Source organism: Haliotis cracherodii, unplaced genomic scaffold (genome assembly GCF_022045235.1).
Source record: "Haliotis cracherodii isolate W230 unplaced genomic scaffold, xgHalCrac1.p SCAF_4, whole genome shotgun sequence".
Classification (NCBI taxonomy): domain Eukaryota; kingdom Metazoa; phylum Mollusca; class Gastropoda; order Lepetellida; family Haliotidae; genus Haliotis; species Haliotis cracherodii.
In genome coordinates this window covers 3,162,313-3,177,560 of record NW_027266297.1, presented here as the reverse complement: position 1 = coordinate 3,177,560, position 15,248 = coordinate 3,162,313, and the positions used below count along the sequence as shown (strand labels likewise).

General features: G+C 39.3%; 1 protein-coding gene across 10 annotated transcripts in view; it reads left to right on the top strand.

The window, feature by feature from the left end:
• LOC139478721 (3',5'-cyclic-AMP phosphodiesterase 4C-like) overlaps positions 1–15,248 on the top strand; it is a 392,248-nt gene that overhangs the window by 280,004 nt on the left and 96,996 nt on the right. Inside the window, exon 1 of one of the 10 annotated variants that reach the window (XM_071261320.1) lies at positions 9,899–10,887. The exons of the other annotated variants lie outside the window; for them this stretch is intronic. Within the exon in view, the coding sequence (XP_071117421.1) occupies positions 10,805–10,887 (83 nt within the window). The 5' untranslated portion in view covers positions 9,899–10,804. Of the gene's footprint in view, positions 1–9,898; positions 10,888–15,248 lie in introns of those variants that run through there. 10 annotated transcript variants of the gene reach the window in all.

Here is a 15,248-nt window from a genome sequence, read left to right as displayed (position 1 = left end):
AGCACTACAATTGTCATACGTCTTACTGCATCTTAGCGCTATGAAGAGTAACAGTGGTATCATTTATTAAAAGAAATCAATACATCTATTCTTGAAAAGATACACAGGATATAAGAAAATAAAGAAGGGTGGTGCCTTACTTTTTATCAGGTGTATATATCAATCTGTAACATTAACATTGTGTGTACATTAAAACTCATTTCAAGATAAATGTAAACTCTTTGTAAAATGTGTTTATTGTGTCAAAAATCTCAATTCCTAAGACATACCATGTCCTTATCTTATCAGTTTATACGTGTATTTGTGTGTACAGTTGGAACATGTACGACTCTCCCACTGATAGGGAGAGGTCAATGGTTGGATAAACATGGATGCTGCAAACATGTGAACATGCAATTTATAGACACACAGATAGTCACTCAGTTAAAAGTATTTTTAAATGAACTTCAACGTGGAAAGAAACGCCAAGTTCTTTCAAAGGATGCAGAGGATATTGGGATTGATTGATGGAGGAGACGTGTTAATTTCAATTGACCATGCATTGATTGTCTGTGTGGAAGGCAAGCATAGACTGCTCCTTGGCATTCAGAGGACCAGATGCAAGTCTGGAGTAGGAGTGACCGTCAACTGTTAAATGCTTTGCTGGAAGACTTGTCTAAATTTCATGAAAGATTGGATTAGGATGGTAAAGGGAGATGAGTTTCCTTTATGACTGCTGGTTTATTTACGTGGTCTGACAGTTTAGGAAGAATATTTTCTAAATTTGACTTCTGAGGTAAGAAACAGCTGATTCAGTATTTAGGTAATGGAGTGGTAGTTACAACTGGTTGCGTTTTTAAGTGTAGATATTTCCAGAAATATGGTGATCTGTTTTAGCTCTCTTGCTGAAATTAGTTATTTTGGTGCCATGATGTCTGATGCAACTATGCATATATGCATCCTGGTGCCATCAAAATAATTGATTTGAGGTTTTTTCTTTATCATGCTTTTTTCTTTCATTTTTTTTCATGGAATTTGTGTTTTACCAAACTGCTTAAGAATTTTTACCAACGTCTGATGGTGTTAATAACATTGCAGTTTAATTTTATTGAACCAGTGCTATTTTCTGTCGTCTTTCTCAAGCCGTAAATTCTCATTTTATACCAAGCAGTATTTCATTTTCTTTTAATGTTAATATTCCTCGATAAACAAATTTTATGCTTGTGATATTTAGAAGTCATTTTATGTGAGTCAGGAAGATCATCTGGAATCTCAATGTTGTGTAAAGGCTGTAAGTTTTCATGAACCGTTTGTGAGAAACTGTGAAAGAGCTGATTTGACCGTCTGCCAGACAGATACAGCATAGCAACTATGTGGTTCCTCCTGGTATTCTCAAAACTTGGAACAGTCGTTTATCAACAGTCACACTTAACCAGAGTTTGTCCCGCAAAATGCCATAAAACTGAATTGTTAATGGGAAATGTCAACCGTCTAGACATTGTCTTACTGCACGATATTAGGTATACATGAATCCTTCATCCACTGTAATAAATTGTAAGTAATGAAAACGTGATTTTTTATTGCACTTTGCATTCAGTGTGTAATTAATGTTTGTTGTGAGCAGGGTCTCGTTCATCATGGCCTTGTTCAGGCCTGTGGTTATATATTTAGACTTGTCTGACAATTGCGGAGCCTGTTTTCGACAAGTTAATGACATACGTTGAAGGTGCTTGTCCTGGTGAACGATGTTGTCAACAATTGTGTGAATTAGGACGGTGTGCAAGGATCAATTTGACGTCCATTCCACTGAGCAAACTATCCTGAGTGTTTATTGTCATCCCAATCAATCTTTATATCAGTATCAGTTTTGTGATCAATTTCATGAAAAATTAATGACTGCAGCCAGTGTGTCCTGCCTTGCTCACCATCTGTCATGAATAACATGTGGTCCTTGAACCTTGTACCAGATATTTGATGTTGCTCACTCCAGCAGGTGCTTGTTCTGTGATGAGACTCTTGGAGTGAGTGAGTGAGTATGGTTTTATGCCGCTTTAGCAATATTCCCGCAATATCACGGCAAGGTACATTGTACCCATGTAGGGAATTGAACCAGGGTCTTCTGCGTGACGAGCGAACACTTTGACCACTAGGCTACCTCACCACCCTGAGACTCTTGGAAGAAGCAAGAGGTGACATGAGGTGAAATTGGGTTGAAAATTGTAATTAAGCATTATTGCACTGATACAGCAATGTACATTCACAGTGTGTGTTTCTTCTTGTATGAGTCCGTACTAAAGCCGTTTTTTTAGTGCTACCTTACTGTGATACCATAACACACAATACCCCAGTCAGGCACAGTATACTGACTTCGAGCTGACCAGTCCTTGTTTTAGCCCCTCAATTCTGAGTGCCAGGCAGGGTAATGACAACTAAAATCTTTTAACATCTTTGGTATGTGAGATCGAACCCCTGACCTTCTGCTCTCCCGAAAGACGCTCTATCCACCAGACGCTCTATCCACCAGACCATGCATGAAGTTAGACTGAAAATTTGTTAATACAGAGAGAACTGTTCCCAAACATCCATTTTAACAAATTTCTGGTCCCTTGTCTCTCATGCAGACACTGAAACAAAAATATATAAAATCCCAAGCAAGTCTACATTTCTGGATTGCTCTATTATATATTAATATACAATTTAACAAAGTAAATCTTAAATTATTTTAGTTTCAGAGACTAAATATTTACCTATGATGTTGGTATAGTTGTAGGTAACGTTTCTTATATTAATAGGACAAGCTGGATTACAGACTTCTTCGTCTCACTGTTTATGTTTGTTCACCAAGAAATTTTTTGTACACTTTGTGAGGGAACTGACCCATGTTTTCAGGTTGACAAGCCACGCTGTAACCACTAGGATATTGATAAATGATGTTGAGCGAGATTATGTCCACAATGTCCACAATGGGTTTGTATTGACTGCCATGGGTAATATGAAGGTGTATTGATTGCTCTGTGCAACATCAGGGTTTCACTGGGTCATGCTTCCCTGGACCACTCCAGGAAGTACTGCCATTGTCATGGTCCAAGACCTTTACTGGACTACTCCAGGAAGTACTACCATGGTCATGGTCCAAGACCTTCACTGGACTACTCTAGGAAGTACTACCATGGTCATGGTCCAAGGCCTTCACTGGACTACTCCAGGAAGTACTACCATTGTCATGGTCCAAGACCTTCACTGGACTACTCCAGGAAATACTACCATTGTCATGGTCCAAGACCTTCACTGGACTACTCTAGGAAGTACTACCATGGTCATGGTCCAAGGCCTTTACTGGACTACTCCAGGAAGTACTACCATTGTCATGGTCCAAGACCTTCACTGGACTACTCCAGGAAGTACTACCATTGTCATGGTCCAAGACCTTCACTGGACTACTCTAGGAAGTACTACCATGGTCATGGTCCAAGGCCTTCACTGGACTACTCCAGGAAGTACTACCATTGTAATGGTCCAAGACCTTCACTGGACTACTCCAGGAAATACTACCATTGTCATGGTCCAAGACCTTCACTGGACTACTCTAGGAAGTACTACCATGGTCATGGTCCAAGGCCTTCACTGGACTACTCCAGGAAGTACTACCATTGTCATGGTCCAAGACCTTCACTGGACTACTCCAGGAAGTACTACCATTGTCATGGTCCAAGATCGTCACTGGACTACTCTAGGAAATACTACCATTGTCATGGTCCAAGACCTTCACTGGACTACTCAAGAAAGTGCTTCCATTGTCATGGTCCAAGACCTTCACTGGACTACTCCAGGAAGTACTACCATTGTCATGGTCCAAGACCTTCACTGGACTACTCCAGGAAGTACTACCATTGTCATGGTCCAAGATCGTCACTGGACTACTCTAGGAAATACTACCATTGTCATGGTCCAAGACCTTCACTGGACTACTCCAGGAAGTACTACCATTGTCATGGTCCAAGACCTTCACTGGACTACTCAAGGAAGTACTACCATGGCCATGGTCCAAGACCTTCACTGGACCACTCCATGAAGTACTACCATTGTAATGGTCCAAGACCTTCACTGGACTACTCCAGGAAGTACTACCATTGTCATGGTCCAAGACCTTCACAGGGCTACTCAAGGAAGTACTACCATTGTCATGGTCCAAGCCCTTCACTGGGCTACTCTATGAAGTACTACCACTGTAATGGTCCAAGAACGTCACTGGGCTACTCTAGGAGGTACTACCATTGTAATGGTCCAAGAACGTCACTGGGCTACTCTAGGAGGTACTGCCATTGTTATGGTCCAAGAACGTCACTGGGCTACTCTAGGAGGTACTGCCATTGTAATGGTCCAAGAATGTCGCTGGGCTACTCTAGGAGGTACTGCCATTGTAATGGTCCAAGAACGTCACTGGGCTACTCTAGGAGGTACTACCTATTGTGCATTGGTTAATACTGTTTATTGGTGCCCTAATTGTACCCAAAGTACACTCCTGGAAAACTACACATGTGGGTCTTGTTGATGGTATCAGGCTTGTAGTGTTGTCTGTCTTGGCTTTGTGGTGGTGTTAGAACAAGGTTATCTAGCTGTCTGGTTGGTAAACACCTCTTGCTGGTGTTAGTTAACATGTGTAGTGTTGTTACCCCCATGACTCTAGTACAGTGCAGCAAGGTAACAAGTGACTGTTGGTGCATTCTTCTTCACATATCCGGGCATGGAAGAAGTGTAAGTATTGCATTGTAGAAATACATTGCATGTTCGGGTGCCAAACTGTGGCATACGTATTTGTTAGACAGGCTTTAAAGCCACAATGATCGGCTGTCGGTTCTTTTGAATTTTTCTCCTGAGTGGGTCAATAGGCTGAGTGAAAAACTTAATATTTCAACTTTTGTTTTGAAAATATACACTTTGTACAACAGGAACCCTATAAACAACTCGTCACAGCTTCCTGGTCAAAAACTGATGTCATCTGCATGTGATATAATGAATATCAAGATGTAAATCAAACACACTTAGAAGGATCAAATATTTTCCTTGGTCCTACTCTGTTGCAAGCCATTTTGTCCAATCAAATATAGATTTGAATAGTTTTTAATGCTAAAAAAACATGAAACTATTGTTGTCATAGAAACCAGAAAGTTTCAGAGATGCTCATGTGTCCGTATGCGAAGAGGTCATTAATTTGTACCTGATATCAACATATTTATTTCCATAAAGTGGAGGGATAGGCAAACAATCTAATTTTGCTCATCTGAATGTCTTTCCTAAACATGATACATATACAAATAGCAATGTATTGATAGTGACATGAGAAATAGCATACATTGTATAATTGGCATTAAAGGTAAGTATTGTTCTGTAAGTGTTTAATTTCTGGGTTATCTTCCATAACTACAGTTACATTATTATTCATCATCTGCATGTCCCCAAGGGGTGTTATTATTTGCAAAGATGTATTTATTGGCATCTCTTTTAATCAGGTGACATTCATGTTCTTGACAACTGCCAGGCTGGAATGTGGTCTGTAGCAGCACTGTAGCCTTCTGTAACATGATTCATCTTTATGCATCACCTGATGGTGTAAATCTGGGGATTGCATTGGGATGAATGATGCATCTCTGATTAGTCATTTAAGTCTGCTGTGTAATCACAAAAACTGTGTCTTGTGGAAAACAATGTGAAAATGTTGCTGCACTCGTTCTTTTCAAGCTTGACAGTAATTGACCAAATCTCAGGTGCAGTACTTGAAAATAACTTTCCTCTTCCTCTTCAATGTATTGCCCTTAGCCAAGTTTCTTGCTTGTTTCAATCATGCAACTGAATAGCTGACATAACAGTATTTGTGATGTCATGATGAAACAGTAAAAAGTTGTAAATGTCCGACCCAAACCACTATGGACTTACTTACTTACTTACTTACTTACTTTGGAGATTTAACGTGCGCTTTCCGACTGATGCGTATTTCGCACACGGGCCCGGCCAGGCCATTTAATGTGTTTCCGAAAGGGGCGAAAGAGGTCTGTGCAAGCCAAGAGGGGGGTTTAGGGGTTGCTTATATAGAATTTGGGAATTTTGAGATTTGGAATAGATGCCGATGGGGTTGGGGAGGAGGACTAAGGGAGCTGGGTATGGTGGATGTTTGTTTGTTTATGTGATTTTGATTTGGTAGGTTATTGTGTTTTTAGATGCGTTTTATTAGTTCCGTTTTTATTAAGAATATGCCTAAGGCCTTGAAGTTTTCTAGTTTATTTTGTGGGTTTAGTATTGCTTCTAGAGTGAGAGCCTTGTTTAGATTGAGGGTGGTTTGCAATGTGGTTCGATGTGTTAGGTAGTGTGTGCAGTGGATGAGTGCGTGTTCTGGGGTTTCTGGTTGTTTGTAGTGTGGGCAGTTACCTGTAATGTGGTTTTTTTTTTTTTTAGGTGGTTATTTAGGTTGGTGTGTCCTGTTTGGAGTTTAGTGATTACTCTGTCTATTTTTTTTGATGAATGGAGAATTTTTGGTTTGGTTAGTGGTTTGCTGAGCACTTTTTTGATTTGGCTATTTGAGTTTAGATATAGGTTATGCCATTTTTTTGGTGATTTTTTGCTTGTTTACACTTTTAATTTCTGATTTTGAGATGGGTAAGTTTAAGCTTATTTCTGGGATTTTGAGGGATAGTTTAGCTGCTTTATCTGCGTTTTCATTACCGTATATTCCTACGTGGGCGGGTATCCACAAGAAGGTTATTTGTTTGCCTGCCTTAGTTAGGTCGTTGGAGCTTTTAAGTATTTGATTTATTAATTTAGGTCGTTTTTTGGTATTTTTGTTTTGGAGGGCTTGCAGTCCACTTAGGGAGTCGGTAAGTATTAGGATTTTTTTGTGGTTTTTGGATTCTTGATTATGGAGGGCTGAGGCCATGCCCATTAGTTCTGCCGTGAATATTGATTGGTTGTTTGGGAGTCGGAAGGACTGTGTGGTTTTAGTTGGTTGTGTGGTATGGACTCCGAAACCTGTATGTTTGGAGGTCGGATCTGAGGATCCGTCCGTGTAAATGTGACACCAATTTGGCCAATTTTCGTGTATGTATGCTAGTGTGGTAGTTTTAGCTATGTTTGGGTCGGTTTGTTTATTTATTTGGCTAGCTAGTGTTGTGTCTATTTTGGGTATTTTAAGTTTAGGGGTGAAGATATTTGATTGTTTGCAGTTTTGTTTAAGATTTTTAATTTGGTGTTCATTTAGGTAGTTTGTTATTCTTTGGGATATTGGGGTAAGTAAGGGGTGTTTACGAGCTAGAGCTTGGTTTTTGGGGCTGATGTTTTGGTTTATTAAGTTTTGGATGAGAGGGTTTGATCGGGACGCGGCCCAGAAACTTAAGCTTAGCTGTTCCCTGCGTAGACTTAGTGGCATTTCTCCTGTTATGGCCTGAAGTGAGGTGTAGGAGGTGCCATGTTGGGTGCGTGTAATTAGTTTGAGAGCCTGATATTGTACTGAGTCAAGTTTTTTAGATAGAGAGTTGTTTAGGGTGTTGTATATGGCGCAGATGTAAACTAGTTTTGATCTAATTAGTGATATGTAGAGAGAGAGGAGGGTATCTTTGGAGGCTCCCCAGTTAGAGCCAGTTAGGCATCTTAGGGTGTTTAGGTCTTTACTGCATTTAGTTGTTAGGTGAGATGTTCATCGAAAATAAGTCCTAAGAATTTTTATGTTTGAATACTATTCCTGTTGTTTTTTCTGAGTTAAGGGAGAAGCCCCATTTGTCAGCCCATTGTTGTGTTTTATTAAGAGATTTTGGGAGTAAATTTTGGACCATTTTCATGCTTTTAGTGCAGATCCAGATGGCTCCATCATCTGCGAATTTTGATGTGTTTACTTAAGGGGATAGGCCCTCAAAAAGATCGTTTATCATTATATTGAATAGGGTGGGGCTGAGGATACTGCTCTGTGGAGTGCCATTTTCTAGGGGACATTGGTCCAATAGAGTTTGGTCTATACCCACGGTTATTTTACGATTGTTTAGGAAGTCCTGGATGTAGTTCATTATCTACCACTATGGATATATGCTGTCATCTATAAATAGTTCCTACATTTAGTTTATTGTGTTAATCATGTGCTATATTTGCCAACACGGTCTCCTCCTCTTTGGGGGCAATATTTGTTTATTTAGCTGAGGTATGATAGGCAACATTCACACCATGGCTCGCTGTGTTGTGCTGATAATGGAACCTCATGCCAGTTAAGCATGTACTCTGTCAGGCCGAGGGTGGTTTTTCACTTTTATTGAGGGTATTCTGTTGTTCCTGATTCTTTTGTCAACCCCTTCACAACTTTTGATGCAGTTGAGCAGAGATGTTGAACAGGTGCTATTTCCTGTGGTCTTGTCCAACGTCAGCGAGTTGTACCTCCCCCCCCCCCCCCCCCCCCACATCTGCAGTGGAATGATACGTATCCTTACCTTAATCCAATCAAACAGCAAATAGCACCGCTTACTAGTGCTGAGTAGAACACTTCTGTAATAACAATAAACAGTGTTTTCCTAAAAACAACACACAGCTTATGTGTTTACTCCCTTGACTGGCATTAAGGACGTTCAAAGGAAATAAAATAATTGAACCTACAACAGTTCACTGATTGGTATGTCAACGAGCTTGACATGAGTGGGGGTAGAACTCTAATTGGCCACAGCAGTGATAATTAACTCCCCAGATGCCCATTGTGTAATTCCTATTCTTTGAATGACATTGTTACATACTTGTTACAACTGCTGCTCAATAAACGGTGTTTTGTGTTTATATTCAAGTTGGTATTTCCACTATCCAAAGTGTGCAGTGAAAGTCATTCGGAAACATAAATGTGAAGTAAAATAATGCGAGCAAAGACCACTCGCATGTTTCGCATTTAATTCTCGTTAATTTCAAGTTTTACAGAATTTTGTTTTTCTTTTTAATGAATATCAAGATGTAAATCAAACACACTTAGAAGGATCAAATATTTTCCTTGGTCCTACTCTGTTGCAAGCCAATCAAATATAGATTTGAATAGTTTTTAATGATAAAAAAACATGAAACTATTGTTGTCATAGAAACCAGAAAGTTTCAGAGATGCTCATGTGTCCGTATGCGAAGAGATCATTAATTTGTACCTGATATCAACATATTTATTTCCATAAAGTGGAGGGATTGGCAAACAAGCAAATTTTGCTTATCTGAATGCCTCTCCCAAACATGATACATACACAAATAGCAATGTATTGAAAGTGACAAGAGAAATAGCATACATTGTATGATTGGCATTAAAGATAAGTATTGTTCTGTAAGTGATTAATTACTGGGTTCTTCTTATAACTACAGTTACATTATTATTTACATTCAGCACAACAACATCGCAGTATCATATAGCAAAGCCAACATCTCAGACGAAATCTGTAAATCGGCAAGGAGATAGAATAAAATTGATTAATTTGTACCTGGTATGGAACAGCTCTCCAGTTGAATCTCACTTCAGTGCATCGCCTCGCTGCATCACAGCACAACAGTGGAACCACTTTTCATGGCAAAAATTACTTCATATGTATATGTATTAAAAAATTACTTCATATGAATATGTATTTGAATTCCCCTTATTTGAACCTAACGTTTTTTAACTATATTATCAGTAACAGATGTAACGATGAGATCATCACTACCATCTGTGCAGTGTATATATCAACGACACATCACAGACATTAACATGTATAATACTTGATACCCTCCCAACGGAAGACCAGATACCAACTCATGGCATTTTGTCAGATCTATGGGCATGGAAAGGCCAAATCTGTCTTAATGTCATCCATATAGATTGTATCATTGTGGCTACAAATAATGGGAAAGACCTGAAGCTTTAATCTGAACTATTTCTGTTGCAGAAATTTGGTTAGCGCCATTGGACTGTGAGGTGCCGGTAAGCTGCTCTGCAGGGTGGAGAGAAGATTATCTGGCTGTTTTCCGTTTGAATTGGTAAAACTTTTCTGAAATATGGTCAACTTTTGCCAACTGAAGAAAGAGAAGGGAACAGAATCTTGGGAGCCACTCTGACAAACATTCCTCCATCCTTCTTCATCTATCTTTCCATCTTGGCAGCAATAATTACAAGTGGAGGGTTTGTAAATGTGAGGTTAGCATAATTTGGAGGCAGTCACTTCAAGTGCATGTAAACCTTAAGTGATTCCTGCTGGCTGCAAAGTAAGGACAGTACAGGCACGGAGTTTGTTAAATACCAACTGGGAATCACTGCAACTGCAGCCGTACCTGACTTCAAGCTTTGTTTTGTTGATTCCTGTTCTCAGAGGATAAATCAGCGTTCTGTGATCCTGGTATTGATGGCGGACAGTTGAAGATAGGTCATAGTTGGACACCTTGCCAGGGGAATACCAAACTGTTCAGTGATCAGTCATCGAGAGGATTGTATTGCACCGCGATTACTTGCCTCAGAGGCTTCACAAGTTGGAGGAGTCATTTTGTCAGCTACATCTCACATATCTTCATGATAAATCTCCCTTACTGGATACATATGCATTTGAGACCTCCCTGTGATGAGAACTTGGCAGATCAGTAGAACAAAGCAAGACTGGAGACTGGTGACATTGTTGCTTCAGTTGGACGGTTTTAATCAATTTTGAGAACATTGTCAACTTTGTGTCTTTCATCGGAGTCTGTTTCACAGCTTTCACCAGACACTGATTGGAACATTTTCAGAATACAAAAGTTAACAAACCTGGATTTATCTTACCATTTTGCGGACGTGTTAAGTAGTAGTCTGGAGGATAGAAAGAAAGCAATGGGAGATGTACCCGGATTCCACCGGGTCCTTAGTACCAGCGCTCTCCGAATCCCCAAACAGAGGTACTCATTCTGGAGGAGGTGAGTTACAGTCGAGGGGGGACAGCATATGTCCTCCACCTAGTTAGTGTACCGGACACTGGTCAGTGCAACCTACAGGTGAGGGGGACAGCATATGTCCTCCACCTAGTCAGTATACCGGACACTGGTCAGTGCAACCTACAGGTGAGGGGGGACAGCATATGTCCTCCACCTAGTTAGTATACTGGACACTGGTCAGTGCAACCTACAGGTGAGGGGGGACAGCATATGTCCTCCACCTAGTCAGTATACCGGACACTGGTCAGTGCAACCTACAGGTGAGGGGGGACAGCATATGTCCTCCACCTAGTTAGTATACTGGACACTGGTCAGTGCAACCTACAGGTGAGCATGCTGTCACCATTACAGGAGACGAAGTTTCACAAGGCATCAGTACCAGGATGGAGCCGTAGAGACGTTTGGTGTCGTGACTCTGGCACATTATACCATATGTATCTGATAGGCAATATTATACTTCGGAAATTCTTTCTTGCAAAACCTTCCGATAATTAGCTTATTTTCTACTTTCAAATATTGTGTGCCTTTGAATACTAATGTGGTGATTGAGCTTTCAAATATTTTTTTTTCAATTTCTGTATATTATGGATTAATTTCAGTGGTAATGTTTTGGGCATGTAATACAGATGTGAGGAAGTATGGTAATAATGTTGAACTTCCTTCTTGTTAATGGCCATCATTGATGCATGTTCATGTGGTTGCTAGATGAGCATTATTCCCATGGGAAGTTTGGAGACAATTGCATTATTTGGTTGCAGTTATATTCACATTGAATTGGAAATTAGAAAGGAATTTAAGTGATAATTTTGAGAAAATATTTCACTATTCCTCAGAAATACATTAGGTTTTTAAAGAGGACATTCAGCATGACAGATGGAACATCATCGGGGCTCTGCCATTGCTCGGTATAAAACTGAATCTACCTATGGGCAGCAGAGTGGACTTGATTGTACCACTCAGGAACTAGCCATCCATTAGAAGCAAAGGAGCTCCAGTTTGCAATCCAGGTGTTTTCAGATGTTCCGAGGAGGCCGTTCTCAAGATGATGTTCTTCAGAGGAGAGGGAGAACTAGGTCAGGGTTGTTGCTATTAGAACAGACAGTAAATAAGTAGCTTGCAGACTTAGCGCTGGCTACACTTGAATGAGTCTCCAAGAAATTGTTGGTTAGTAAAAAATGACATAAGATGAAGTAATGTACCGGTAGATTGATGTTGCTACTAGAACTAGTCAGTAAAGTTGACCGATGTAGGGACTCTGGTAAAGTAAACTGGTTGCGGCTTATCACTAGACTTGCACAAGTCAATAATTATTAGTTTAAATCATGAGTTCTAGATTATGTAAACGATAAGAACAAGTCTAAGAGCCTGGAGTCCTGTCAACATTAGGAGGGTAAAATTACTACACATCCATTGACATTTCATTCAGTACAGCCTTGGATAACTTAGGCTAACTTATCACCAGCTACACTGACATAAGTCATGGAGAAAGTATTTTATCAATAGGGTAAATTAGAAAAGTAATTCACAATGAAATTCTTAAAAAATCATCAACATATTTTGTTTCAATAGATCTACTGTCAGCAGATCTAATTGCTAATTGTGACCCTGAATAAATGCTCTCCTTTAGGACAGCCCTGGTTCAAGTCTTTAATCACCTGCCTTCCTACAACTAGACTTGCTTGGAGGTGTGATCCAAATGTACTTGACTATGCTGTCAGACAGTATGTGAAATGTTGAAAGGAATTATATGTAACTGAACACCGTCATTATATGTGCTAACCAATATTTCATGTCAGGATATTAAAAAACACAAATTAATCTACAGTATACTATGTTTATAATGAACACTCTTATAAAAAAACTGACAGATATAGCAAACTGGTTTTTTTGTCTTGGCCATTTGCTGTATATATGCTTATAATGAACTACGGTTATAACAAACTAAAATTAGTGGTCCCTTTGTGTTTGTTATAATCGCAGTTCATTGTAATAATTTACAATGTCAAGTTTGCAATAGTGACGATGTTGTATTAATAGAAATTATATTTGTGATTTTCTTTTTCAACTTATCTTGTTTTAGGTATCATCAGTTTCAAAATTAATATGGAATAAACTCGATTTAGTGATTATCGTTCTCAACATTTTCAAATCTTCTTTATAATGATCAAAGTCCCAAAAGTTGCATAACCCCCAACATATCGATGTAATAATGCCCAATCTCATTGATCAGACCTTACTTCTCACTACTGCTGAACAAAGATCTGAGGACATCCCATTACAGGTCATGTCGAACGATTTTAATGTAGTTGTGTAATGCCTGACCCAGTCTTGTTTTTTCGTTTCCGAATTAAAAACTGCCCTGAATGTAAAAAGAATATTTTTCAAAATTTAATTATAGGATTTTTTCTTTTAAATGTACTTATTTAATTTGTATTTTTTTGACATAAATGTCGTGTTAAGCATTTGCTTTAAAGGAAATTAACCTTTTCTTCTTTTTATTGCTAGTACCTCCTGACTGCATAAAAACTCACTCACTCACTCACTCACTCACTCACTCACTCACTCTATTGACAGAGAATCCCTGCAACAAATCATTATATTGTCTGGCCTAAAATAAAAATAATAACATAAGAATGAGGATGCCTGTTGTGAAAGCCAATATGATGTATTGCTGTCAAGTTGTCCTCACCTCCGTATAAGACACACTGATAATCATGGTTTTTGAGACAGAGTGGTTTATCAATGTATGAACTTTGCTCCTGTGAGGGTGATGCGGTATACATTATGCATTCATTCCAGTCACCAGCTCGGACAGTTGACATGTACACCTCCACACACCGCTTGTTTATGTATCCCATGACCCATGACCAGCTCATGGCACTCATAGCTCTGGGACAGGCCCAACTAGATTCTCGTCCTCACTCGACTCACTACCAAAGACCTGTCCTCGATCATCATATGGTGCCCAAGTACCTATAGAGGTTAAGTAAATTGCTACGTTATTCCCTTTTTTAAGTTTGTTGTCTGAAGATGGTTAAAACGATCCACCAACCTTGCAATTTTGAGAAAATGGAGAGAAAAAATATGGTGTAAATATGAAAATACTAGTAAGAGGAAGTATGAAGTTTTACTTTTAACTAAGAAAGACCGAGTATGACGTTTTAATATTAACTTGAAAAACCCAGTACGAAGTGTTACTTTTAACTAGAAAAACCCAGTACGAAGTGTTACTTTTAACTAGAAAGACTGAGTATGACGTTTAAATTTTAACTAGAAAGACCGAGTATGAAGTGTTACTTTTAACTAAGAAAGACCGAGTATGAAGTGTTACTTTTACCTAGAAAAACCCAGTCGGAAGTGTTACTTTTAACTAAGAAAGACCGAGTATGAAGGGTTACTTTTACCTAGAAAAACCCAGTATGAAGTGTTACTTTTACCTAGAAAAACACAGTATGAAGTGTTACTTTTAACTAAGGAAAACCCAGTATGAAGTGTTATTTTAAACTTAGAAAGACCGAGTATGAAGTGTTACTTTTAACTAGAAAGATCAAGTATGAATTGTTACTTTTAACTAAGAAAGACCTAGTATGAAGTGTTACTTTTAAATAGAAAAACACAGTATGAAGTGTTACTTTTAACTAAGAAAGACCTAGGATGATGTTTTACTTTTAACTAAGAAAGACAGAGTATGAAGTTAGCAATGTTTCAGTAATATCCCATCGGTTGACACCAGAAATGGGCTTCACACATTGTACCCATGTGGAGAATCGAACCCAAGTCTTCTGCGTGACCCAGATCTTCTCTCTTCCCTGTGTTACCCCACTGCCCCGGGATGACTTGCAACAGGACCTGCAATGCAGAAATATAACCCGAGCAATAGCTCAGATAGAAGCTGGTGTTTGGATAAGTATCAATAATATTTGGACACAGGACCACTGAAATATTCCACCTCCCAACTGTGCATTGCTTGTGTTCAGCTCTTCCAGCCCACCCAATCTAGTCAGGGAACCTGCAGTAAAATATCCATGGCTACCAATCCTGACTAAAGCTGACAGAGTTACCTCCCTTTCTACACTGAGTTGGGGACAGAGTTTACTTATTGATTGATCAAAAGGAAATCAATACAGCTTTCTCCTCATCTTCTCCCCGATCTCCGGTCGCCAGCCGCACAGATGCACAGCCCTGATTGGCTCTTTAATAGGAAACACAGCACCATGGATCGTTTCCTCATTTCCTGGTTTTGATATGGAGATAGATTTATTAAATTCATGACGAAATTGACAGGACTGTTCAATGCCTCAAAACCATCACTTTCTTCATGGTGATACATCATCAGTCAGATT